The 21777-nt window shown below is 35.4% G+C and overlaps 1 protein-coding gene across 1 annotated transcript in view; it reads left to right on the top strand.

Annotated features, from left to right (window-relative positions):
* The first annotated feature begins 4803 nt into the window (after nt 1-4803).
* Nucleotides 4804-21777, top strand: part of ncaph2 (non-SMC condensin II complex, subunit H2) — a 36700-nt gene continuing 19726 nt past the window's right edge. Inside the window, exons 1-6 of the mRNA XM_039761229.1 lie at nt 4804-4935; nt 8305-8426; nt 8628-8729; nt 13610-13665; nt 16112-16193; nt 20322-20393. Coding sequence (XP_039617163.1) covers nt 8316-8426; nt 8628-8729; nt 13610-13665; nt 16112-16193; nt 20322-20393 — 423 coding nt within the window. The 5' untranslated portion in view covers nt 4804-4935; nt 8305-8315. The remainder of the gene's footprint in view (nt 4936-8304; nt 8427-8627; nt 8730-13609; nt 13666-16111; nt 16194-20321; nt 20394-21777) is intronic.

The raw sequence follows: 21777 nt of genomic DNA, 5'->3' as shown, positions 1-21777 counted from the left end.
CTGAAAATAAATTATTTTAGTTGAACAAAACAGGAGCACATGCACTTACGTGATAAATACCACAATGTATTCTTATATTAAATATGGTGAACCTCATTTGAGCAACATAATATTATGTGTACTATCTTCTGAAGGAGTTGCATAGTGGGGCAGCAATTAATGTGACAGCCTCAATGCTCCATGGGGCCCAGTTCATTTCACAGCCTAGTCATTACCTACAGCAGATTCAGAAAGTACAGGTATCCAGACCCCTTCACTTTCTGCATCATTGTATTTTACATTTAGTTTTAAAAGGATACATTTGCCATTTCTGTCCATCGGTCTACACTCCATACACCCATAAGGAAAAAGTGAAATCATGAAAGGACATCATTTAGAAAGGTACACACCCTTGTATATAAAGTCACACAATTCCCAGTGCATGTCATAAAGTCCAAGGAATGCTTTGTAGAACTCCACAATAAAATTGTGGTGAGGTGTAGATATCAGGGGGCAAGGGTATAAAAGCATTTCTAAAGCAAATACTTTAAAAAAGCTCTCTATATCTATCCATCCACTTTCAAACAGGATTTTGTCCAATACAGATTTATAGGATCTAGAGCCTAGCCTGGCTCCACTGGGAACCCCCACTGTACATGGTTCCATTCTATCTCAGAACACACTCACTCACACTAGGCCAATTTATAGTGTCCGATCAGCCTAACATGAGGTTGTCAGTGGAAAACTGGAATAAGAAAATAAAAGCCCACCCAGACATGGTGATGAAATACAAACTTCATAGAGACTGTGTCTGGGTCCCATTGAGGCTCAATGACACACTGAAACTAAAATTGGACTGCCAATACTGATGCTCTGTGTAAGAAAGGACAGAGCCGGCTATACTTCCTTAGAAGGCTGGCGTCCTTCAACATCTGCAATAAGATGCTGCAGATGTTCTATCAGACAGTTGTGGCGAGCGCCCTCTTCTACATGGTGGTGTGCTGGGGAGGCAGCATAAAGAAGAGGGATGCCTCACCCCTGGACATACTGGTAAGGAAGGCAGGGTCTATTGTAGGCACGGAGCTGGACAGTGACATCTGTGGCAGAGCGACGGGCGCTGAGCAGGCTCCTGTCAATCATGGAGAATCCACTGAACAGTATCATCTCCAAACAGAGGAGCAGCTTCAGCGACAGACTGCTGTCACTGTCCTGCTCCACTGACAGACTGAGGAGATCGTTCCTCCCCCACACTATGCGACTCTTCAATTCCACCAAGTTGTGTGTGTGTGGAGGGGGTTAAACGTTAATATTATACAAAATTATTGTCTGTTTGTTATACCTTCATTGTTATCACTCTTTAATATTGTTCTTTATCAGTATGCTGCTGCTGGAGTATGTGAATTTCCCCTTGGGATTAATAATGTATGTATCTATCTATCTAAAATTATAAGGTTTCAGTTTCCTTTCATCTGTTTTAAATAAAACAATTATATTCTCAAATGTGTGTGATCCATCTGAGGGCCACAGAACTCTACAGAGTATCACAGCAGCACTTGGACACAAGGCAGGAATCAGCTCTGGATAGAGAACTGATCCATTACTGGGGCCACTGTGGTCTGAGTCCTCTGCTGTACTCCCTCTACCCTGCAGCATGGCAACGCATAATTCAAACATCTTTGTAAAGTTTGCTGATGAAAAAGCTGTGGTGGGCCTGATAACAAACAACAATTAGCTTGCTTATTGCTTACCTGGTTGAAGTGGAGAGTTCTGTGTCACACTGGAGTCAGTACAACAGTCTACTCTTGGATGTCAGCAAGGCAAAGGATTAGATTACAAACTTTGAGAGAAAACAGCAGGGGCACTACCACCTCCTCAATATTAACAACATTCAGGTGGAGAGGGTGGACAGTTTCAGACACCTCAGAGTCTGCATCACAAAAGACACGACCTGGTTCAAGCATATTAATATACTGGTGAAGAAAGCACAACAATGTATTTACCACCTCAGACTTGGGGGATTAGGGGGATTTCAGGTTGCTCCCCACCCCAACCAAATTACTTAAGAACTGTTCAACATCCAGCAATCCACCAATCCACCAACAAAGTATCCTGACAGGAAGAATTACTGCCTGGTTTGGCAGCAGGAGCACAAGGCTCTGCAAAGCATGAACCCATCACTGGGTGTGCATTCTCTAATTTCCAGATCATCTGCACCAAGCGATGTCAGACCAGGAAAGTTGTTGATGATACCAGCCATCCCAACCACAGCATTTTTTTCTGTGCAGTGGTGAGGAAAATGGCACAGCTGCCTGAAGACAAGTTCAGAGAGACTAGAAGGAGCTTTTTCCATAGTCCATCTGCATCTTCAATCAGGAAAGTAGACTTACTTGATACCTTATTGTTAACTCTCTTACATCAAGCTATTAACTATGTTTTAGTTATTTATCAAATATTTTTCAGTTCTATTATTATGCATATTATTGTACTCATTTAACAAAGTGACATTTATTGATCTTTATAAACTTTGTTCTTCTTAAATACACAATCTTGGAGTTAATTGAGCATTTGTATGTGACAAATAAAATTAGACTTAACTTATTCTTACTCAATACTTGGCCAAAATATGCCTATCCAAATGGTCTGGAGATGCTAGTAAACTCTGGGACTTGGTTCTTTAGACTGTTTTGTATAGACTCTACTATTGTGATGTGGCACAAATGGAAAGAGAGAGAGGGAGGGACATGTAGCTATATCTAAGGCCTCTTAGCTGATGGGTGGCTGTGCAGCATCCCTAAATACAGAAGTCACAGGTTGCCCATACAATGACATGGTAATGGAGGACCAGCAGGAGGCTAGTACATTCAGACAGATGAATGGGCAGACAGTGAATTCCATAGAAATCAATTAAGCCAGCTAGAAGGACCCCCGACTGGTGTGTCTTTAGCAGAAAAGATTCACCCCTGACTGCAGAAATGATATTGAAACAACTTGTGGCTGGGACTAACTTTGCAAGGTGGATTAAAATCTCCTCACGTAAAATGGAATTTGAGTGAAAACTGTTGTGAGACAGTAACCAGAGTTGTGAGAGAAACAGAGAAATGGTTATTTATTCTATATGGAAGGTGGGCACCCAGCAATGCCAACCCATCAGGGGCAACTAACCACATCTGAAAGAGTTGTTTCAGTTTACGCATGATGCCACTGAGATAGGCTCCAGTCTGAGACCCTGAAACAGATTTATGTGAGTCAAGAATTTTAAATACTGTATTCAGGAGGTGGTACATTTGAAAAAATACATCCTATTTGCACACTTTCCCCACTAGGCATCTGTACATAATGATGATGTGACAGTGTTAACATATTGATGTCTCAAACTTGTTACAATGCATTTGTTCTTACCAAACCATAGACCTATGCACATGTTTCTTCAAGTTTTTTATTTTTTTTAAATAAACAGTTGCAACCCATCTGGTTGCATCAGCTGTGCCATTCTAGAATCAACCTTACACAGTGCTCCAGGCCACACTTACATCAAATGACATCTGAGTCACCAGTAAGGCACATTTATTGGGTTAAAACAAAAGTAGCTGAAGAAAACCCATTGGAAGGGAGAATATGCAAATCCAGTGGCCATGTATCAAACTCGGATCATTGATGCAATCACACAACTATTATGACATCCTTCACAAACTCATAAAAAAATAGGACACATTAAAAAATAAAGCGACAAGGTACAATCAAGTGTTTTAATGTAAAAATGTTTTTACCATTTCTAAAATGTATTTCAGTCACACCTTTATTATACCGAAATTTCTGCACCATGCGCCTGTCATTAGTGCCGTTAGATTGATTTGTGACATCAATTTGACTAGGCTTTGCGTTTGTGCTAAAGTTGTATTATTGATTTTTCCAGTGTGTTTCCTGGTTCCAGTACTACTAAGTTACTGTCATGGACTAAGTGGAAATGAAAATGGATAGTTTAGACCTGAGCGCATTCCGCGAAATTATGTTTAAATCCACTAAACAATTAAAACTCATTGATAACGATAATGTCCCTCAAAGGGCCTCTTGTTTGCCAACCTATTATTTTTGCGTTGCCTGCGAGACCGGAGACTTGTCCACTGGCCCACGTATAAGAAAACCAAGATGGTTTAAACAGAAATTAACGGGGTTTTTCTTCCAAGAGTTATATGTTTGATATATGTTTCGACTATTCCTTACAGGCATTCAGATTAAAACAAGTTAAACCGGGATTCCTTAACAACTGACATGTTAACAATTTAAGATTAGTCCAAATTTGAGGACGATCTATTTTCTTTTCTTCTTCTAAAACCAATAGCCAAAGCTGGTCCCTTAAACCATAATCAAATCAAATCGTATTAGCCAATTCTAGTAACAAGACGGAAACAGACAGACACAGCAGAAAAGGAACGACTTTAATAAACAGTCCACACATTAAAATGCCTACAGACTAATATACTGTACATATGCACCAAACATCTAAAAACCATGATTCCTAAGCCTCTCATAAGCATAAGCAGCCGATGTCCCTTTCCCAGTAATCTTTGCAGTGATCTTAAAACATTGTTTTGTTCCGTTGTAATATAATATAAGACACCAACGCATGATGTTAATAGTTAACAGTGTTATTTTGAAGTTTGCAACTCTGAAACAGCTTAAACAAACCTGCTTCTGATAATATCTGTAAACGACTGAGTGCATTGTCCTCAAGGTGAGTCAGAAAAGTAATTCCGGAAGTGCGTCATTAGTTTTCATATGTTTACATGGAAACCGGAGGTCAACCCTGCCTTTTGCTGAGCGGGAGAAACGAAAATGGCGGATGCGCGGTTGTTTTGAAGTGAGAGACCTGCCGAAATTACATTTTTTTCTTCTGCATTAAGTAAGTGCACACCGGATTGTGTTTTTGTCGTCATTGAAGAATCTTATTGGAAAAAGGTAATGTTACCAAACGGAATATTAACCATTAAAATGAAACAGTAACCTTCTTATGGAGTTCATTTGTTGTGAGTGGATCGTTATTTTTAAGTAGATTTGTTTCAATTTACATCTGCCATCCTTTTTTGCCCAACAGAGTAGCGATTTATATTTTAAGGCGTGACTTTCATAGTGGGTTGAGTGTTTTAGATAAAAAGGAATTTGCCGTCAAACAATTCGCAGTGTAAACTGCAAAAAATAAAATAACTTCCAGTCTGATTTCTGTTCTCCCCCCGTTTTGTTATTAGTAACTACGATAAGCAGTTTGCTGTCAGAAAAATTTAATAAATTGTATGACGCAAAAAGTCATTCCAGTTTCATTATAAGAATTAAAAAATTTTGTATTGTAATTTTAGTGACAGCATTTTGTACCGTACCGGTGTTTTCATTTTAGTATATTTGCATTTATTTCTAAATGGTACATAAGTTTCATTTTAGCCTTGGTATGATTTTATTAGGTATTGTTTGTTAAACTTTTTACTTTTATCTAAAATAAACCATGTAATTAAGTCAAAGACCACATTTGACAAGTTTCACTTTATAAACGACCGATTTTAAGATGCATATATAGTATTAATAGTACATCATATATAATCTAGTAATCTCAGTAAATAGATGGCTAACGTGCGTATATACTGTGGATAATGACATACGTCAAAGAGACATGGGGAATTAGGGTTTTTTTTGTAAAGTAATTCCCTAGACTTGTCCCTGTGAAGTTTGCATCTAGTGTCTGAGAGGGCCTATATTCTGCGAGTATTTCAGTCTCCTCGATTGCATCCTCGATTCCCAAAGTAATGCAGGTTAGGAAGACTGGCGAGTCTGAGTTGATTTGGAGGTAGTGTGTGTATTCAACATGGGTGTGCCTAGTGATAAACCGGCACTCTGTCCAGACTTGGCTCCTGCTATGTGCACAATACTAACCAAATAGGCTGTAGCTTCTGAATCCGCATTAGGGCTGGATGCCCTTGAAAATGGATTGAATACGGGTCATTTTTTTATGGGAGCCATCATAAAGTAATGTTACTGTGTAACAAAATACAATGGAAAATACAAGTGAAACAGAAGTATGTGTGACAGATATGTTTCATTCAGGCAGTGCAGTAAAAATGTTATAAATGGTAATGCATTTTGTATAGTTTGCAATGGTAGAACATACAAGTTAAGAATATAAGTGTAGTAATGTTACAAATACAAAGGAGTAAAAAAAATAGTCCGACTTTCTAACATACTTATCTAGGGCATGGTGCAAGAGCATGTTAAGCCAACTGCAGCCTTGTTGCACAATTAAAAAATAAAATTGACTTGGGTTTGTTAACAGATACCCAAAATATGAGACTAATAGTACAATATTCACTTAGTGACATCGCTAAACGTATGCTACTTGGATTTTCATAAGAATAACATTTGAAATTATCCCAAATTCTTATGATTGTTCTGAAAATATATTCCTGCTTTCCTTAAACCCAAAACGCATAACTGGGGGAACGTTATGTTATGATATGATATATAGAAATTGATTGTTGAGTAACTCCGGCACATAGAGGGTAAAAAAATTGACTGGAAGGTTCTTTGTCCACATTCTAACGCCCCTGTTTTAGTCTTGACTTGAAAATAGATTATGTGTGGTGTTGCACACAACACCATATGTAAATGCAATTACATTTTAAAGCAGTTCATGCAATGTTACATTTTATTAGTATTACATAATCATGTGAAGAAATGGTCTTTGTGTTTAATGAAAAAGTGCAGTAATTGGAATATAATTTATTTGATGTATTTAGGAAAACGGCGGTGCTGTAGGCTGGTACTTAAAATAAGATATCAGTAAGGCATGATGAAAGTTTCAGTTGTGTGAGTTAGATTTAGTTATTGCTAGTTTGTCATGTTAGAGTCACAGTCATTGTAAAAGGTGACTCAATAGATGATCATTAAGTTGATGAAAATAGTTATCGGAAACTGCAACTCTTGGAGAACAGACAAAAAGTCCACACAAATGACCGCTTTTTACAAGCATGCATTTACAGCTGTTTTTTTTTTTTTTACACTCTAAACCTAGTTTTAGATTTTCCTAGCTAAGGAGCTAATCTGGGTTGGATTTTCACTTGATTTTACAATTTATTAAAGTTAATCAACTGTAAACGTAACATAGGTTGGGCAGATGTTTGCAGGGCGTACTTCACAAATGAAAAGACACTATCAACACTCATATTGTATTTAAAGTATTTCTAATAGTTCTTTGCTTCATGGGTTAACATATAAATCGTGGTTCAACAGAAGCAAAGGTATATGCTAAAATGTATATAGAAGAATAGTTGAATATAGAACTTATGTTTGTGCTGTGCAGTTTTGTGAGTTCATGTGTACTTAGGCAAGGTGATTACTGATGAGGTAGATTTTTCACTCTATACTTAGTTACAGTCTGGGTTAGAAAGGGCATAGTTTTTTTAGCATAGCTATTCAATGTAGCAAATGCTTATATGGTTAAGATTATTTCACTATAACACCCAACAGTCAAGTTTTGTTAAAGTGTGTTAACAGTTTTTTCAATGGTTTGTTCAAGGTTTTAAGCTAAATGTTATAATGACACAACTAATGTATACATAAGCTAGTTATTTTCCATTGCTAGAAAGATGATACTTGTCCTTAACAGATGGTTAGTTTCATTATACCATTGAGTGTTTTTTTCATGTTTTTGTTAAGAATCAAACATCTTTATTAATTCACAGTTAATGTATGAGTTGGTACTTGCATAAAATCTTTAAACCTGTCTAATTTAGTTATGGGTCATGGAGGAGGCTGTAAGCGTACCAGGCACTAGGAATTAATTGGCAATTAACTTAACCCACAAATCTTTGGGATTTTGGAAGTATCCAGAGGAAAATCATTACAGAGGCAATTTAGCAGCTAGAATATCCATGTTGCAGTTGGTTCAAGATAGAAAATAAGATATAAACCCAAGACGTGTTAAACACTATGCTCTTTATATTCAGTCCAGTTTATGTAATAAGGAAAAACGCATTGAAAAGGAAAGAAGGTGAAAGATGCAGCATTTGAAGGCCATACAGCCTTCTTTCCTTTTTCAGCTTAGAATTAACCTTTTACATTTTTTCCTTTGCAAATGCAAGCTTATGCAGCCATGAATTCATTCCATTTTATTTAATATATTAAGAATATAAGAAACAAAAACATTCCCCAGTCTTTATAGTAAATAGTATGACATACTGTGAAAAAACAAATGGAACTTGTTTTACTTTGTGAAAAAAAGCCATATTGTTCCATAGTTTTATTATTAAATGTGTTATACTCAAAATGTATTGCTTTTTTTAGATATCTTTTTTATGATGGATGAGCCTGAGTCAAGGTTCAGCCATCTTCTTCAGCCCATTCGGGACCTGACTAAGAATTGGGAAGTTGATGTTGCTGCTCAGTTGGGAGAGTATCTAGATGAGGTAAAATTTAGCCCAATTTTTGCTCTTTGTGTAACCGCTAAAATTTTTTAGTGTTAATAATAAAAAACAATTGACATTAAAAAGATAATTGAAATATGGATGTGTTGCAATAAGCTGGCTGATCAGCATAAGTGCAGTTCAATATATTGTATGAATAAGTGCTTTAAGAACTTTAACCAACACATTTTTTACTTTTTACAGTTGGATCAGATCTGTATTTCATTTGATGGTGGAAAAACCACAATGAATTTTGCAGAGGCAGCTCTTCTTATTCAAGGATCAGCATGTATTTACAGCAAAAAGGTATGTTTCAGTGTAGCATAATATTTCAATGTGAGTTAAGAAAAATATTTCCTCTAACTTGTTTTCTTTTTTTAAACTTAGTAAGAGAAAGTGTCATACAAAATAAAATAATATACTCATAGTAGAGGTGTAGTGTGTTACACACTTGGTACTTTCCATGAAGATGACTGTCTTAAAATATGAAATGAAGTTTATTAAAGGTTTTAATATTGTCCGGGTGCAAGTTAGTATAGATGTGTTTCTGAAAAAGTTTCTTGATAGATAGTATCCTGTCTGAGATTGGTTACTGCCACACACTGAATGTTTCCAGTACCAAAGGCATCCAGTCTTTGTCTCAGGTCACTGGATAGCATCCATGCCTCACAACCATATAGCGAAACAGGAAGCACTAGAACTCTAAAGACTTGGACTTCTTGGACGTTTGTTTGCGCCACATCGCCACACTATTCCTGATAGTGTGTTTTTTTTTTTTCTTTTTCCCAGTGTAGTATTCATTTATTTGGCTTCAATTGGGAATTGTTAACTTATTCTAAGCAAATAGTGAGTTTTTCTACTGCGTATTTATTGGCTGATGAAATTCTCAAGTCACATTTGCGAAAAGCACTTTATTACAGAATTCAGTGGTAGTATGTAGTAATTTTCTTTTATCTGTGTATCTCAGTTCAGCATTGTAAAGAACTATATCTTATTATGTTTATTTGTGATATTGAAGACCATTGCTTTGAGCTATAAAATGTTTTGAAGTGGTTTCTTTGTGGCAAGAAAACTAGATAGATTTTCCAGTGGATGTCGACTTTATTAAATCATTTTATTTGGTTTTATAATATTGTCTTACAATAAAAGAGCTGCAAGACAATCAGACATAAAATGCATTCAGCTCACACTTATCTACACAACAAAAAATGTAAATTTAACTACTCAGATACTGACTAGCGGGTTGGATGATGGATGGATGGATACTGAACCATTCCACTAGATAGCAATGATTCAGCATTCTTGAAAAATAGCTAACTTATCCTTAAGTCCAAGTTATTTCTTCACAGTCATGGTATGTGTTAATTTTTCACTTGAAATTCCTGCAGTGAAGCATTTAAATGTTTTTTTTTCCAATACCTATCTTGCACTTGCATTTATAATGGAGATGTAGGGTACTGAGGTCCAAACATGAAAACAAAAGCCTTAACCCTAATTAGTCCATATCTCAAGCCAGGAATGTTATTAAGTATTGATCCTTTCCTTAGAATATCACATACATCCTGTTTTGCAAGGTCCATGCCATTTTAGCAAGGAAAAAAAAGGAAAAGTGAAACATTTGGTGTGGTTTATCCAAAAGGATACTGTCTGTACACCATCTTGGCCGTCTTCCTCTGTGGCACCTCTAAGCTCCAGGGGCATCATCTAGCCTTGTAGAGTAGTCTCAAAGCACTGCTATTGAATTTATGGAATGTTGATGCCCAGATATTTGCTGTCTCATTTCTGTAGACAACTAGATGATGATAATATCCTTAGGCTGCTGTGCTCTAGCAGACTTCTCAATGCATGTCTCTGTTTTTTGTGCTTTAGTTCTTAATATTAAATGCTTTGAAATATTTGTAAACATCTGCTTTTGATTGTTTTCTCCTTTGGAATTCAGGTTATTTACATACTATCTGAGGAGGAAATCCTAGATGATTGAGCAGTTTTGTTCATATATAGCTTGGACATGCTGTAATCAGTGTGATCATCTACCACTAAGGCCTTGAGTAATGCTAATATAGCAGCAGAATTTAAAACTCGTAAAGTGAGGAAAGAGAGGTGGGCTTCAAGTACATCTAAAACACAAGGCTTTGTAGTGTGGTCTGAGCATTTAATATTAATGTAACTATACTTGCAGATTATGATCATGGTGTGTGTGTATATATATATATATATATATATATATATATAGGTTGCCTGTCTTTTGTTTGTTTTTTTTTTTGTAGTATCGTATCTGTTTTTTGTTTTTGTAGTATCGTAGTGTTTGCATCCATGCTAATGGTAACAGTTGCCATTGGTTATCACAGGCAATTAATGTGCTTTGAGAAAAGAAGCATTTGCATGCTGTTGAAAATTAGTTAAAATGTATAAATTTAATATGGTAATGTTTTCGAAATGAAAAACAATAAGTTGGATGCCTTTTGAGTGTCTCAGAAATCTGTTTTGCTCTTTTAACGGCTTAAAAATAAACATTGATCACAGCATTCATACAGTATTTGATTTTGAGTTCAGATTTTTTGTCTCTACAAGTTTTCCTTTTTCTCAATGTTACATTTCTTTTAATCTATTTAAATCTATTTTTCAATCTATCCCGAAGGTTGCCGGTTCGAATCCCCGTCACTGCCAATAGAGATCCTACTCTGCTGGGCCCTTGAGCAAGACCCTTAACCATCAATTGCTCCAGGGGAGCTGTACAATGGCTGACCCTGCGCTCAGACCCCAAGGGGTATGCGAAAAACCAAGTAATTTCCTTCGGGATTAATAAAGTATAATAAAATCACTTTCAGACATTTTTATAGATATTGTGGCAGAGGCCGGAGTCCTTTCCTGGCCGGGACGCCCTGAGTTTGGAAAGACCGAGGCAGAAAGTATTTGCAGCCTCCTTGGCTTGCTGCGGGGCCATGGGTTGTGAGCATGGAAGCTCAACCCTGCTGGAGCCTTTGGCCACTGCCAGGGGGTGCCTGTACATTTATAGGGCCCTATTTGACAGCACTTCCACCACACCAGGAAGTGCTGCCGGAAGAAGCTCGTTGGGCACCTGAACTGTTTCCGGGTGCCCTATAAAAGGAGCCAGTCAGCACCACTCAGTGGCCGGAGTTGAGAGGAAGTGAACAAAGCTGTTGAGGAGGAGTGCAAGCGGAAGGACAGGCAGCATAAGGGACTGTGTTGTGCTCTGTGTCTTGTGTGCTGGACTGTCTTTTGTGTGAATAAACCGTGTGCTGTGTGGACTAAAACCTGTGTCCTACCTCTCTGTGTCAGGGTTAGGGTGGCTGTACGTGCCCGGGCTTTCACAATATACTGTATACTCTCATTTTAACCGAAAATTGGCATTACATAAAGCAAACTTTTCTGTAGCTATATTACATTAAATAGGAGATACATTTGACATTGTTGTAGTACCTACAAATTCCACTAGATGTTACAAGTGTGTAACTAAAAGGCATACAGCAGGTCTTTGAGGATCATCTAAATTCAAATGGCATTGATTACTACAGTGTTACAGTTGCAAATAAAAAAATCTGTCTCCAGCGCATCAGTAAAATATCATGATGACTGATACTGCAGTACAGTATTTCACTATATCATCTTTGTACCACTACTAAGCCTTAATAATACTTTAAGATTGTCTTTATTTGTTTAACTTTTTTTTAATATGATGTTTCTTTTTTTGTAAAATGTATTAATACATTCACTCTCTGTTAAACATATATTTATCTTTGGAATTTCTTTTAGCAAATATCTGTATTGAAGACTTTGTTTAAACATATACCCTCTGAAATACATGTTTGTATAATTTAGACTTAGTAAGAAGCTGAACTTTTTTTAGTAGCTGAGATTTTAATCAAATATTCTTAGGAGTTGTGTATGTGCAGTAAGTGAGATTTGTTGACTATAGTCCCTGGAAAGAGTAATAATTATATTGAATGGTCTCTATTTTACACTTTTGTCAGGTTCAATGTAGCAGTATTTAATTTGGATTAATTTTCGACTATTGTTTGGTGACATTTCTCTTAAAGTATTCTATTATCAGATTTAATTACAGTATTTTAGATTTTCACTTCTTTGAGAAGTTAGCAAATGCTACATTAAACTGTTTAATGAGGAAGTTTTTTTGTATTTAGTTTTCTGTATTGTTCAGTATGTTAATGCAAAAATGCTGGAATTCTAAAGGAATCTAAAGGTTTTTCTTTCTATAAATTCATTGGCTGAATCTGCTTCATCCAATTTGGATAAGGTGGAGACCATTTTAGCACCACCAGAGGAAGTTCTGGACACGTTTAATCTACAGTGTTAATGAAATAAAATCAGCCTAAATTGTTCTGCAGCAATCATCAGATCCTTTTGTATTTGGTGAAATAACAGTAATTTAAGGTTGAATGGCATGTATTTGGCTGAAGTTAACAAGTCCAGTGCAAGTAATTAGGGATCTTATTATTAAGAGGACCAATTATTAAATTATTCTCATATGTTCAGATTGTAACTATTCAGTGTTTTACCTTAAATACTAGAGCTTTTTTAGTATGTGTTTCATTTAATATGTAATATAAAATATACAAGCAAGTAGAAATCTAAAGTATAGGTAGCCAATTTCATTATCAAGTAATCTGTAACTGCTACAAGTAAAAGTAAAATAAATAAATGCTGTGTTTTTTTCCCTTCTTTAACAGATCTTTATGAAACTTATGGTTTTTAGTTTTGCAAGTTTTATAAAGGCACTGACCAAATGTTAAAAAATACACTTCTTTTGTTAATAGAGAATTAAAACATTAATGGACATCATGAATCACATACTACTGTGAACTATTTTTTTCAATTTTGACCAGCCATATTGGCACTTACTTAATAATGCATTTATGCACATCAATACTAGCTTAGAACCTGTGCATTCCATCAAAGAAACATTCACTATCGATAGAGTATCGTACTGCAAACAGTCGACATGAATGCAATAGTGCTGTTGATTCTGGTTTGTTTGACTGCTGTAAGTCTGTAAGAATAGCCAATTGGGCATTACTGTAGAGTATGTTATAAGCTAGGCAACACATTTTATACATAATCTCTTTACTAAGTTTTGAAACCATTTAAACAGTTATAGTCAACAGGTCTATAGTAATATATGTTTATTAATACCTTGTTTCTTCTAGGTGGAATACCTTTACTCAATGGTTTACCAAGCACTGGATTGCATCTCCAATAAAAAGTAATGCATTTTGAGAACTTCAATTTTTTTTTTCTTTTCTTTTTTTGAAAAATTTGGAGTAATTGCCATAGACATAGAGAGAGAGAGAGAGAGAGAGAGAGAGAGAGAGAGAGAATATTGATTGATGTTTGTAACAATTATATTTAAATGTGCTATGGACTGGTCCAGTCACTCGGGTCCCCAGCAATGAGCATCTTACGAGGTGGATCACCCTCTGGGAAACGTGCCACGTGGCCATAGTGCCATAACCGATGCTCCCTCACAATGCAGGTAATGTGCCTCATTTGGGACTCCATCAGCAACCGCTCATTCTACACAAAGTCAAACCAACGGTACCCAAGGATTTTCCTGAGAGACACAGTACAAAAGGAGTCCAGTCTTCGTCTCGGGTCACTGGATAGCGTCCATGTCTCACAACCATATAGCAAGACAGGAAGCACCAGGACTCTAAAGACTTGGACCTTCGTTCTTTTGCATAGATTTCGGGAGCACCACACACGCCCCTTTCCAGCGACCTCATGACCCCCCATGCGCTCCCAATCCGTCGACTGACTTCATAGGAAGAGTCACCAGAGACATGAATGTCACTGCCAAGGTAAGTAAACCTCACGACAAGGTTGACGCTCTTTCCGCAGACAGACACACTGCAGATGGCTGTGCCCAAGAGGTCAGTAAAGGCCTGGATCTTGGTTTTTATCCAGGACACTCGCAAGCCCAGACACTCTGACTCCTCGCTCAGTCTCACGAAAGCCCAAATCAGAGCCTCCATTGACTCAGCAAAGATCACAGCAAAGTCGAGATCCATGAATCTTTCTTCACCAACAGATGCCCCACAGCTGCTGGACCCCACAACCTTGCCCAACACCCAGTCCATATAAACCTTGAGCAGAGTAGGAGCAAGAATACACCCCTGATGAACCCCAGAATCAACTGGGAAAAACACAGAGGTTCTGCCTCCACTCTGCACAGCAATTACAGTACCAGTATACAGTCCGGCCATAATATCCAGCAACCAAGAGGGGATCCCGCGAACCCTCAGGATGTCCCACAGAGCACCTTGATCAACTGAGTATGTATGTATAACAATACATTTTAATGTATTAGCTGTGCATGAATATTTTTTATTTATTATTGTACGTATTTATCTTATAAATTGCATTTGTTCCGATAATATTAAGACCTCTAGTTTTAGATTTTCGCAGTTCAACCAAAGTTACTATTACTTGTCATACCCACTTACAGTTACAGCCACTTTGGAAATGTACCTTAGATGTAAATAATCAAAAATGAAAATATCAGGAGTGGTCTCCCGTAGACTTTCTCGTATACTCAGATATGGAGATGGATAGTTGAGGAGTAAACTGCAGGATGATTATATTTTTATGTTCTGTACATTAGAGCCATCAAAATCAAATTAATAATATATTGAACAATTAATATAAAAGTGGAATAAATTGGACTGAAGCTGCATGAACAAAAAAGTACCACTTCCAGTTAGCGGGAATAGCTCAAAAGTTGATAGAAATCTGCGTTTCGTCCCTAATGCTTGTATGCAAAATTTGATTGACCTAACTCCAAGCATATTCAAGTTATCATGTTTACATACATACATACACATACACAGACGGACACCCAGACATAATTCCAAAAATGGCATTTTTGGACTCTGGGAGGTCTAAAACGTCAAGGTTCATCAAAATCACATTTTTGGATGATTACAATACTTTCCCTGCGAGAAAGTAAATCGGACTTGAGGAGGTCTAAAACGTCGAGATTCATCAAAATCATAAGGTTGAATTTTTGGATGATTACAATACTTTCCCTATACTTTGTATATGAGAAAGCAAAAAAACAGCCATAAAATATGCACTGATTTTAAACTGTTGGAAAATACAATACAAATCCAATAGAAACCATATCATTTCATCCATCTGTACAAGAATGCTATTTCTTAAGAATGGGTTTTCTCAGGCTGAGGTTTGGCTTTTTGACTGAATGGCTTTCATTGCATAACTAAACCCCTCCTGATTTTGACATTAGTTTTGTGCAGGCTTCTGAAATCAAAGTCTGAGTTTCAAAATATTTGTTAAGATAGCACAGACATATATCGAAACTTTTTTTTTTTTTTTTTTTTTTGGGCTGTATGCATGTGGTAAAGTACTTTTTACTCTTTCTATGAGACATACACTTAAATTTAATCCAAATATTTGGAAACTCTTACAGTTTAGATTAAAAGTATTGTAATTGTCTAAATGAATTCCAGTTTTATTTCTATTATTAAATTCATTATTACAGTTTTGATAGATATTGTTTTAGATTGTTAAACAACTAATGTAATGATTATTCTGTAATTATAAAAAATATAATAATTTTAAGTAGTGGCCATTTATTTAATTTTGTTATACTCTTGTGGTGTTTTTCTTAATTTAACCGTTTTCTTTCTCAGGAGAAACCAACAGCCTACTTCCATAGGACAGGATGGTGTTGACAATGATGCCAGTTTTGTGAACAGAAATGAAGAGGAAGAGGTAAACTTAGACATGATTGTAGTTTTACTATTAATATACAGTACTAGTTTTCTATATAATAGTCTCATGCCTCAAAAAAAGTCTCAAGATTACTTTGAGAAGTAATGCAAGAAGCAATTTCATTGTAGTATGTACAGTGGTGTGAAAAACTATTTGCCCCCTTCCTGATTTCTTATTCTTTTGCATGTTTGTCACACAAAATGTTTCTGATCATCAAACACATTTAACCATTAGTCAAATATAACACAAGTAAACACAAAATGCAGTTTTTAAATGATGGTTTTTATTATTTAGGGAGAAAAAAATCCAATGTATTTGATGATCAGAAACACTTTGTGTGACAAACATGCAAAAGAATAAGAAATCAGGAAGGGGGCAAATAGTTTTTCACACAACTGTACACTGTGTATTTTGTACCCATGACAATAAACATTAATTTGATGTTTTTCTTAAACTGATAATGCATACAGCATATTATTTGCCCCTTCACTCAACAACCAGTTTCACATCCCAGTTTTATGTTGGTTTGACCCTGATATTAAAAAGTAATTTAATTTTGTTACACTCAAAAATGTCTTTAGCAATTCGTGGGAACAATTTATTCTTTATACTTGAATGTTTTCATAAGTTAGTAAATGTTTTTGAAACAAATTTGCTACAAATTACACAAATAACAGCAAAAGAGGTTATGACTCGATAATTCTAGAATAGTGCATTACTGTTGTCAAAAGCATAAGGCAAATGTTGATGTGCGTAGCCTAGGCTGATTTGGGAAGATTTTAACTAATTGGTATGCTTATTCATTAATTTGTTCTTCCATCCAGTATGAAGAATTTTCTAATTTTTAAGAGCTATAATTTATAGTATTCTGGCTTCATGGATTCAGATTATACACAGTCAGTAAGGCAGTCATTTGCCTATCTTAGATTCCCAAAAAGACCACACTCCCTTGTAGATATCTGAGCTGATAGAAAATGTTATGACATAATTCAAGCTCTAGACCTCTGTCATTTTTCCATCTTACATGGCCGGGTGCCTTTCTGTAGTCAACACCATCCTGATGGATTTTATAAATAGTGTTATAATTATGACTAAGGATGTCCTACCACCAAAAGTTTTGCATTCGATACCAGTACTAGTGAAGTTTTACAATACTCTATGCCTTTTGATCCACAGCAAAAATAGAAATCAATGGCTTTTTTTTCCTCTGTTCCAATCTTGTACCTTTTTCAGTAATATAGTATAAAATATATAAATACTTACAACAGCTTTAAAAATACTGGTATATCCATCATGTAGTTACCCAACTTTTACTATACAATGCATGGCTTAAAATTCAGTGTGTGGCATAGATGCAGATTTCCCAGTGTCACAACAAATGGGGTTTATAATCGTGGAGGTTTTTAGTATAGGGTTTCTAAAGAATACTATATCATGAACTACCTGAATTGTCTTAACATGTGCACATTCTAAATTTATTCTGACATTTTCTGTCCATTAACTGAACATTACTGTTTAAAATCCATACTAAAATAAAAATTCAAGTACTGTATTATTATATATGTACAGATGATTTTGTTAATTTCATGATAATTATCTGATTTTTCCATTTAAACTAACCTTTTAAAGCAGTTTTTGTAGCCATGTGCTTTTAAAATCTGGTTTGTCAGTGAATTAATTTGTTAGGTTTGTGCTATTTGCTAATGTAAGATTTATATTTGCATAATTAGCTGGTTAAAAATATTACTAAATAGTAATATTTAATGGACTAGTCAATATAATTCAAATTTCAAACGTCAAACTCATGGTGCGTTAATTTTCCAAATCTGTCCATTTTTCTTTTATGAATAATCAGACTTTATTTCTTATGCCTGTGTACAAATCCAGAATTTAAAAACTGAGCTGTTGTTACCTGTGTTTATAACTCTTAGACTGCATTACAATCTTCAGTGTACCATTCAAGTATATTATGTGTGCTTTTACTTATGGATTATATTAATGAACATCATTTTTCCTTCAAAAACAAAACGAATAACACATATTCAATGTTTGATGATTCACTTTTAGCAATGAAGTATGCTGTTTTGATTGTCATAACTGTGCAATTTGCCGATTATTTATCCCACACACAGTACATGTCATTTTAATAGGAAGACGCCTTGTCTTTTTAAAGCATTGAAATGACAAATTTTATTTTTTCATTAACAAATGGAAAAAAATCTTGTCATAGCTGGTGCAGGCAAGCCAAATACCTCTTTATTTGAATCTTGCATCCATGTTTAATTGCTACAGCTGTTGTTAGTCCTCCCAAATCCCACAGTCCTATATGCAGAACTATAGATTCGTCGAAGTCACACAGGGATGCAACCCTTGACTGTATACACTGGGTAGCAAATGGACAGACATAAAGACTTACAGGCATCCGTAGACATGTTCATTACAAGCAGAGAATGAATGCGAAGCCTTCGGTCATTTATCAGGGCTGTGTAGGACAATATTTAAAAGCGATTAATATCATCGTATCATCTCCTGTTATGAATATGTGACAATACAATTTAAATGATTCCAACTCTCTTGACTGGTAATGTTATTTTGCTCTCAAAGCACAGACAAGTCTATTTCTGAATTAATTTGATAACATAATGAGATAAAAGTGTCAATAGCGCAAGGCTTTCTGTGTGTGGGCTTTTTTCCCCCTTTTTTTAAATAACAAGTATGATTTCAGCATTCGCTGAAATTTTCTTGGGTCGAACACAAAAGCATTTCCAGATATGACCTATGCTGTTTTCCTTTTTGACATGTGTTCATGCATTTCTGTATCATTAACACTCTGAGCCATTGCTGCGTGATCTGCATCTTGCGCGGTGCATTTCTTTCATATAACCTATGTCCATATATTTGATCTCTTTCCGCTTTTACCGTTTCATCAATATCGCATTGAATTTTGATTCCGTGTTTGGAATTACATTGTAACAAGGCAACGTATAGCTAACTGCCCGTGAGTGAATATTGTTTTTCTTTCTACAAGGAATGTGTCTGACAATAGCATTCATACAAATTAGAAATGATTTCTGTCACAGGATTTCACTTTCACCAAACAACAAATCTTTTAATGCTCATGGATATGCCTCTTCATTAGAAAGAAACACTACTTTTTTTTCCCTGATGGCAACACAAATTACAGTATCTACAAGTCTCCAACTTTAAGTTTAAATCCGAACAATATACAGTATTTGATCTGTTTTCGCTGTTCCGTCATTTCACCGAGTAATAATTTCAGTTTGTTTGCGCTAATGCGATCTTTACCATCCTTTTTTTGAGACTTTTGAATTTTCGTACTTCCATTATCTCTAACCTGCTCTGCCTGTGTACCTCACCAACGTTTTGATTTCTTTACAACATTCTACTTTGTCATCTATTCTCTGTTTTATTTCCAGCCCCGGGCGTGGTTAAATCTCTTGGCACAAAGACTTGTCTCGTGGGACGTGAAAGTGTCTCTCTGAGAAAATCACATTGCCTCTCCTTCCTGCCTTCCAAGATTTTTTTTATAATGGAGAGATATAGTTGAATTTAATGATAAAGTAATTGCAATATGCATGTAAAATGGAGAAGAAAACTCTTTAATTTGTCATAACAAATTTGAAAATGTTATGATTTAGTAGAAGAACTCTTACTGACACTGCATTTATGCGAGTTTAAATGGCATGGTGATGATTGTTGCATGAAAGATGTATGATAGTGCAGCAGCCTGACTGTTTCATCAATCATGTGCTTCACTCATGTGGAGTGTGCATGCATAACTAATTTTTTGTTACCTACAGTATTTTGATTTCACATTGGTTATTGACCATGTTCTACACATTAGTCTTTTCTTATCTTTTTTACTTTTCTTATCTCTTTTTTAACTATGGCATTGATCATAGTAAAATTAGGCACAGTGATGCAGCAGAAATGCTTCAGGATCGATCTGAAAATTGTTTTAAGTAATTTTTGACACTTTCATAATTCATACTGTTTTAAGAGGTTATTTTTCTGAAAATGTTTGTTTTAAAAGGGAGTTTAAAACTAAATGTAACTCTTTCTTAAAGTTGTAGTGATTTAACTTGGTTATGTGCATTTTTTTTTCAGTTTCTTTCTCTCGATGATATTTGTAATAAAATCAAAGGAAACGTGGATATGAAGAATGATAGGTCCACTAATGTAAGTTTTTTTGGAAAAGTTTTTTTATTAGTTTCAATATTTTAATGTTGTATAGTTAAACTTTCTCCAGCATAAGAAGCATGATGTTATTACAACAACATTTAGTATTTTCTGTTAATGCATTCTTACAAATGTATTATCCTTTCTAAATATATCTATTTAAAATTACAATAGACAGATAATTTTACCCTGAAAAATAACCCTTGTACAATGTTTTTCTATCATTCTAGCTTTACTTTTAAATTGATGAACTAAATAACAGCACCATTTATTTCTGTAGCACATTTTCATACAAAGGATGTAGCTCAAAGTACTTTATAAGATGGCAAAGAGAAAGTTACAAAAAAAGAAAACAAAATTAGGTAAGAATGATAATGAATAAGTAACAATACGTAAATACATCCATACAAGCTTATTTAACATAAAAGTAGTTGAAAAGTAGCATCTTTGTACAAAATATAATATTGTATCTACAGAAGAGTTTGTTGGTAAGGTCAAAATAAAAAACTCCAGTTAAGCTGAAGAAGAAAAACAAGATCTGTAGGGGTCCCATGACCAAAAGAATGCTCAGCCCACCACTAAGCATTCTAACTAACATAGATATCCTTAAATCATTCCTTATTATTTCGTTCTCATTCGGGCATTACAGAACATCCATAGTACTTCAATCAGGTGGTAGTGACTTAAAAGGTCACCACAGAAGAAGCAGAAAAGAAACCAGGGAAAAGTTGACATTAGTAAAGATTATAAATCCCTGACAAAGGTAATTCTATGCCTATAGCATCCATTAAGAGTACAACTAAAATGTAGCTGCAAAAAATCCAAATTACAAAATGGGGTAATAATTTTTTTTTAATTATTAAAATTAGTATTAGCTTGGCATGCTCTTCTAGTAAAGTATTCCAGATTTTTGGTGCATAATATCGAAAACACACCTCGCCACTTCTTTTATGCTTCACTCTTAGAATAAGAATTTCTGCTTCAATCTGCATTACTTGGAACCAATTAATGCATTTCTTAGGTAGTCCTATTAGGGAACACATTGCAGTTATCTAGTCAACTAGAAACAAAAGTATGGAACAATTCCTCTCCATCTTGCAATGTTATAAGAGGTCTAACCTTTGCAGTGTTCCTTAAGTGAAAAAATACAGTCCTAGTAATGTAGTTAATGTGCTATTTAAAGTTTAGGTCAGTGTCCAATATTACACCTAAATTCTTTACGTCTGCCTTGACTTTTAATTAGGGGTGCAACGATACAGATTTTGGAGATGGGTTTTGGTCTGATACAGTGCTCATATACTGTATGTATACTCATAAAAATGCACTGATGCCTATAACCAATACTATTTAACATTGTAACAAGGTGCTCTATAAGTGCCCAACC

This window comes from Polypterus senegalus, chromosome 8, assembly GCF_016835505.1.
Source record: "Polypterus senegalus isolate Bchr_013 chromosome 8, ASM1683550v1, whole genome shotgun sequence".
In the NCBI taxonomy this organism is placed as follows: Eukaryota; Metazoa; Chordata; class Cladistia; order Polypteriformes; family Polypteridae; genus Polypterus; species Polypterus senegalus.
Note: the sequence above shows the minus strand (reverse complement) of the source record. Positions and strands in the feature narration are given on the sequence as shown.